General features: G+C 38.0%; 1 protein-coding gene across 1 annotated transcript; it reads left to right on the top strand.

Moving 5' to 3' along the window:
• Positions 1 to 228: 228 nt before the first annotated feature.
• LOC149028257 (uncharacterized) lies at positions 229 to 6,065 on the top strand. The gene is made up of 6 exons (XM_089135582.1): positions 229 to 580; positions 1,492 to 1,669; positions 2,769 to 2,866; positions 4,915 to 5,011; positions 5,181 to 5,266; positions 5,388 to 6,065. Exons 1-6 carry the CDS (start codon positions 323 to 325, stop codon positions 5,439 to 5,441), a joined length of 771 nt encoding a protein of 256 aa, XP_088991708.1. The 5' UTR covers positions 229 to 322; the 3' UTR covers positions 5,442 to 6,065.
• Positions 6,066 to 6,931: the final 866 nt, after the last annotated feature.

The following is a 6,931-nucleotide window of genomic DNA, read 5'->3' as shown; positions in this document are numbered from 1 at the left end:
ATATATTATCTTTATTTCACAAAAATATTTGCATTAAGAGGTAACATCATTATGACTGAACAGCCTTTTTTTTTTATTTGTCTGTTTTCCTTGTCAAGAATTTCCTTTTCGGATTGTATCGGTATCCATACGAACTATCCGATCTGAATTCCGAACCCGATCCGTTTGCTCCCGGACTCATAGAGCACACGTGAATTCTCTAGAAATTTCTGATACCTTCGCGTCAGTTCTTCTGTTGAAGCAGACGTGAACGATCTTCTCTGCGTGAGAAGGTGATCTGCTTTCGTTATTTTATTTTGGAGTTCGAAGAATTTTGTTAGTAATGGCGACTAAATCTGCTTCGACAAACCCTTTTGTTTCTTCTCAATTTACGTACACGAATGGTTCTTATTTCCCTGTACCATTTCACCTTCAACAATCAGGCCCTATGGCCACCCAGCAGTATCCCAACCCATACATTGCTCCACCTCCGACGGTGCAGATCCCTCCACCGGTTAAAGTTCCTGCTCCGGTCATCTCTTCTGTGTATTCGGTTCATGCGCCTGTTTCTGGTGTATATGCGCTCCCACAGTATCAGCAGGTGAGTGATTTGATATGCTGCTCCTTCAAGTTATGGTTTTTGCGAATCTTTTTCTCTCTTTTTCGGCTTTTAAAGCCACTTAAGACTTGTAAGTATCTTGTTTGTGTGATATTGTAAGAAGCAAGAACAACAAACATGCTCTAATGGCTATTAGAATTCATAATCTGGACAAGATTTTGATTCAAATTTTTTGGTATTGTAATTAGCAAAATTATCACGTCTATAGTGGTCGGTTTGCGGACCAGTGATTGATAAGAGTGGCTTCCTTGGTAGTGTATTGCACTGAAGAACGCAAGATGAACAATCATGTTCTACGGCTACTGGAATTACTAATTTAGGCAAAATTGGATTATATGTTTGATCTGGTAAATTAGCAGAACTTTCATTGTCTAGAGTGGTTGGTTTTGCGGATCAGTGATTGACGAGAGTGTCTTCGTCGGCAGATGTATGCATTGATTAAATCCAAGTAACCAAGGATCGAGAAATCGATGTCAACACTGATTTCAACCAGCCATAAAACCAGATTGTCTCAGTTTCAACTATATATTGACTGAAACCTGGTTCCTGCTCCAGTTATTTGTTCTTGAAGTTCCATGTCAGTAATGGTGGGAAAAGAGAGTTGTTTAATGTAGAAGCTGTCACTAAGATCACCTACAGTGTTTTTTTGGGACAATAAGAATAACTTTTGTGCCTCTATGGTGCTTGGTTTCAGGAATCAGTGGCTCCCCATTTAGGCAAATTGTGGTTTATGTTTGTGATTTATGGATTCTATTGCCTCCTGCAGTCTTGGATATTCTTATTTATTCTTTATTTATTATTGCAGTTCATAGTGTTAGAGATTGAAACTTGATATTCTGAGAATCGCAATTAAATTGATTAGAAGTTTTTCTTTTTTCCCCGACCAAAAATAGGCCCAACAGTTATTTCAGAAAGATGCCCAGATGCTTACACCAGAAGCTCTTGAGAGTGTGAAAGCTGCACTTGCAAGTAGTGAGATTGAGCACAAGTCGGATGCCAAGAAGAAAGCGATACCTCGTAAAGCTGCTGGTCAAACTTGGGAGGATCCAACCCTTGCAGACTGGCCGGAAAGTATGACTTTTCTAATTCTCTTTTAGTGAACTACTTCCTTTACTTATGTGACTGTTGAGACATATTGAAACAGATTACCTTGCTGTGAGTGGGTGACTTTGCTCATCCTGGGTTAATCAGGCTGTTGTGCAACCTTTTTAATGGTATGCAAATGATTAGTCTTTGCTAGTGATTCCTATGCTTAGCAGTGTGTGTTGATGGGATTGCATAGCAACATGATTACTACTGGGCATGGTCACTACTAGGGATCTTTACCTAGTTGGGAAATCCCTAATTACATAGAAAAGAATCAATCTTATTAAAAATTTAGAGTGATCTCTCAAGTTTAGAGATAAACTTGCACCTACAATACCCTTCACGAAACTTAATTGACTTTTGGAATTTCATTATCTCTTCTAGTCTGGACTCTGGAGTAGATTGATAGAGTGGCAGCATCAATGCTAAAGACAACCTAAAGTTGGAACCAGATTAAGCATGTTTATATGTACAGAAATATGTGGGCTCTAAGCTTCACTGGGTTTAAATAATATGATAGTGAACCATGGAAACACCCTTGATGTTTGGTCCAATAGGATTTTCATGTTTAGAATTACCTTAATAACTCGATGACATGTCATTGCTTAAAGCATATTTTCAACCCAAAGAAGAGCTTTTTCTGGATTGCGCGTCTTCTTCAAGTATGTAAACTCGAGGTTTGAAAGCAGGAGTGCCACTCCTATGGGAAGATTCAGTCACTATGGGTATAATCATTGATAATTAGCTAAAGAGTCTTTGCTCCCACAGTGATCAAGGCAGAAAGTTGGATCAGATAATATAACTAGTGCCTATGCATACTTAGATGTTCTTTTAACTTTCACATTGTGCTGTTCTTTACTTTTATACAACAGTCAGTTGCTTGGGCAGTTTGGACCTGTTTTCTTTAAATTCACTTCCTATTTATTAAATTAATCACCAACCTACCATTTGAATTGTCAAGTCATTTTAAGATTCTAGTTTGACTACGTTATGTGTTTCATTCGATTAAGTAATTTTGATTTACTTGTCTTTTGTCTTGATTGAGAGATCCCTACATTCTACTGATGCACATGGCATTTTGCAGATGATTTTCGCTTGTTTTGCGGGGATCTTGGTAATGAAGTGAATGATGAGGTTCTTACAAAAGCATTTTCAAGATTTCCTTCCTTTAACATAGCAAGGGTAATTTCTACTAAACTTTCATTCCTGCAATTTCATGTCATTTGTAATGAATGCATATTTAGAGGATGTTGCTTGTAGTGGTAGCATATTCTTTCAGATATTTCTTTATCTTTGTACTTGAAAGAGGCCACTCTACACATTTGTTGAATATCTCCCTGTGTGTATAGTATGCGAGGTGTGAAACATGAAAGTATGTTGAAGAAACAAGGAATTGTTCCGGTCAAAGATCATGTAAGTATTTCTGTGGCTGATTTGTATAGTTATGAAGTTTGGGATGTCTTAATTTATCAGGCAGATCTGAGACTTTGATACTATTGGTTAATATTACTTTATGCTTGATTAGTTTTCCAAATGGATCAAAGAGTTATTTAATTATGGGAGATACAAACTTTGATACGACATTGATTATTCTGCATGTTAATGAAGAACATTAGTCCTCACTTCCTATAAACTTACTCTAGATCTGCAAATGATCTGAGGAAGAATCATAGTGATTGGTGCATGCACAATACCTTGTCCTTCTGGAGTTTATCTGTTTGTCATTAACCTCCTTTTGCTCCATTTGTAATGTAATAATGTTTCAGCCTGGAGCCTTTGTTTTTGATTAAATGTTTGGGATACCTTTACACCATGTGGGGTACTCGTCTGTTAATTCTACAGTTACTTGTTCGACTCATGTTCCTTTCTGCATCCCTTGGAACCACTGGAGGTCTGAGCACTGTACTGAATCTATAAAACAGACTTAAAAGAGAGGGAGTCATGCTGGGGGTTTATGGTTGAAGGGTTTGGTATGAGGGGAAGGGACATGTTTGGACTGCCATTTGTTGTTGGTTTCCTTCATGGAAACTGCCTTTCAATTGCTGTGGAATTGTAACATTCATGCTGAATTTTCTCCTGTTTGCAACCTTAATGTGTATAAGTGGTTAAATTTCCTTTGATTTTTGATTTGTCATTTATTGAATTTCAAGGTAATAAATTGCCCGGATATGAGTGGAACTAGTTGCCCTGTTTCTTTTCCATATTTCTTTAGTCTTTCTAGCAGTTGTTACTGGATTGCAGCTACTATTCTTCTCACCTCATTTTTGGGTTCTCATTTGAAATTCACTACCATATGCTGGGTTTGTATTTGAACTTGAACTATATTCGGTTCCTTGATTGTGCACACTGAGTTCCTTGTTTATACCCATAGTTTCACCCACTGAGAAATTGGCAGTGATCTGTTACCTAATTCTTTGTTGTTCCTTTTGGCCTCTAGTTCCCTCTGTTATTTCTCACTCATTTTGTATTTCTTTATTTGGTTAAATCTATATATTTGAGTTGATTTGGGTGTGACTCTTATACATAATAAGCTACAGAAGTCATTCAAGATTGCAATGGCCATTTTCAATGGAAGCTTTTGGATGCCCTAATGAGGGAGAGTGATTTCATTCAAGAGTCGTGGGCAAACCTAAAATAACCTTATGAGAGATGGTGAGGAAAGACATGCATTGCATAGGCCTTACATCAAGTATGACTTGGAATATGGCTGATTGAAGGGCAAAGGATCCATGTAACTGAACCCAATTTAGTTGAAACAATGTTGAGTTGTTGTATTCATGATATTTTTTTCCCCTCAAATTTTATAAATTGAGGGTGAGTAGGAGAGGGAGAGTTGCTAATGTTAACTTGTTGACTCTTGTGGTCAACTTTTCTGGCACTTAGAATGGTTAGCAACAAGCTGCTTGTCTGTTCTTTATACTTATAATGGTTAGCAACAAGCTGCTTGTCTGTTCTTTATACTTAACATGTGTTAAGCGATAGCGGTGGCACTAGGGGTACTTTTCATCCTAGTGTCGCATTAGGATAAGTCTGATTTTTTCTTTCTTTCCGTCTACCATGTATTCTGCAGCCAGTTAATTAGGGAGAGATCTGACTTTTTTATTGTTCTAAAATATTATAAAATCATATCAATTTAGTATGTGTATAATGCATATTATGGGTTTTTTTCCTCTCATTTATTTGAGAAACTGATGAGAACTCTATGTCAAATTATGATTTGACAATTGTAGGTGGTTAGGGATAAGCGGACTGGCAAAACGCGAGGTTACGGCTTTGTTAGCTTTGCCAACCCTTCAGACCTTGCCTCAGCATTGAAAGAAATGAATGGTGAGTTATATTTTAACCTGGATACAAGTTTATTTAAAAAAAAAAAAGGATTAGCGTATTGTAGCTTTGTAATGGGCACTGGGAAGTTAGCCAGTCTCAACTCAGCCAAATTAAAGGACAATATCGTCAATGCATCCTTCTCACGCTTCAGTTTAACTCGACCATACAGGGAAGTATGTTGGAAACCGCCCAATCAAACTTCGTAAGAGCACCTGGAAGGAAAGGACTGATTATGAAGCTTTGGAGAAGCAAAAGGTAGGTTCCAACGTGTGGTTGGTTATTATTGTTATTATATAGTATTGTGTTGTTCTAAGCTAATTAACTAGCTTTCTTGTGTCACAACTGATTGGTTTCATGTGTCATTACCTTTCTGCAGAACCAAATTCCAAAGAACCCAAAGATGCCAAAGAAGAGTGTCCTGCACAGGTGAATCGGCATAACATGTTGACTGACTGATTGAGAGAATGGCTGCCTTAACAAGTACTAAAACCTTACCTTGATGCCCTAGATTCAGTGAGGTCACTGTAGTTTGTTCTCCTTGATCGTAAGATAGGAAGGAAGGATTTGTTGGCTGTTTTTGGCCAAATACCTCAACCATATTGTAATGTTGCATTTATACTTAATTTCGCACTATGCACTGTCCTGAAGGATAATAATCGCTAACCTCTTTCTTTAGTCTGGGTACCTTCAGAAACTTGTTTGCCATTTGCAGCTGATTGTTTACTATTTTCAAGACTGAAATTCAACGTTAATGCATTGAAAATATGTTACAGATAAACATAGTGAAGCTGAGGTAGTCATCCACCATCTTCAATCTCAATTGTTGAATTGATAATCCGGTTTTAAACAGTGATTCTTCCAGTTTTTTCGAATCTGTTAGGATATTTGTCCAAGCAAATACTTGGGTTGCCAAATTACTGGCCTCAAAAGGTGACTGACCCTTTCTTTCTCTTCATAACACTCTGAAAATGCCTACAACGGTAGAAAGCCAAATACCATCTCATGCGGGTCGTGAAGCTCTCCATAAAACTTTAGGATACGAGATTCAATTGATGTGTATGTTGGTCTCTTACGCATGACAGGGTTTGGTTGTTAGAAGCCATAGATCCTATTATTGTTCAGTGTCTGCTAAACTACGTGCGCTAAATTATACAATGTCATTATTGTACTTAAAGGGACTATTCAACTAGCAAGACAAATTGGGTCATTATTGTACATGAAAGGGTATTCAACAAGCAAGACAATTTGGGGGTCATAAAGATAGGATCGAAACAGTATTATGGAAAGAAAATTTAAGCATTGATGATTGATGTCTTTCCTCGGGTAGGTTTACAACAGTGGACTCTCATTAGTATCAATAGCTTAGTAGTTGTGGAAGCTTGCAGTCACGTTGCTTGGTGGGGAGATTGGGAGAGCTTGGATCACAAGAAAGCAATATTCTTTATTGATACGAGTTCGTTGCGAACGGTTGATCGAGATTTCGACATCGACCGTTTGTTTTTCAAAATTGTAAATTTAAAATTTTTGAAAATAGACGGTTGAGATCAAAATTTCGATTTGTGCTGGGCAATTATTGTGAAGCAATTAATTGGGACTCATAACTACACGACAGAATTGGGCCTCATTGCATGGCCCACCTATCCATTTTATCGTTGTTATTTTCTGGGACCATTTTAGATGTCCTTCACCGTTCCCAATGTGTTGAAGACGAGGTCGGCAGCTGACCGGTCGGTCGAATCTCTCTGTTACGAGCCTCCAAAACCAACGTCACTGTCCGACGTGGACCTCCTTCCACGGTGGCACGGTTACCTTTCCGTTGCAGTCGACAATTATACCCTTCAGATGCCATTCGGCAGATGCCAAATGGTACACGTACACCAAATAATCCGGCTATTTTTCTCATTTCTTGTTCCTTGACAT

The sequence above is a fragment of the Hakea prostrata genome, chromosome 1 (assembly GCF_041222555.1).
Source record: "Hakea prostrata isolate BN-2017 chromosome 1, UWA_Hpros_2, whole genome shotgun sequence".
Classification (NCBI taxonomy): Eukaryota; Viridiplantae; Streptophyta; class Magnoliopsida; order Proteales; family Proteaceae; genus Hakea; species Hakea prostrata.
Note: the sequence above shows the minus strand (reverse complement) of the source record. Positions and strands in the feature narration are given on the sequence as shown.

Excerpts from the sequence above, each read along its gene's own strand:
- LOC149028257 (XM_089135582.1), top strand. The coding sequence starts at position 323 with ATGGCGACTAAATCTGCTTCGACAAACCCTTTTGTTTCTTCTCAATTT. Across the intron at positions 2,867-4,914 it reads CTTCCTTTAACATAGCAAGG|GTGGTTAGGGATAAGCGGAC; the intron begins GTAATTTCTACT and ends TGACAATTGTAG. Across the intron at positions 5,012-5,180 it reads AGCATTGAAAGAAATGAATG|GGAAGTATGTTGGAAACCGC; the intron begins GTGAGTTATATT and ends TCGACCATACAG.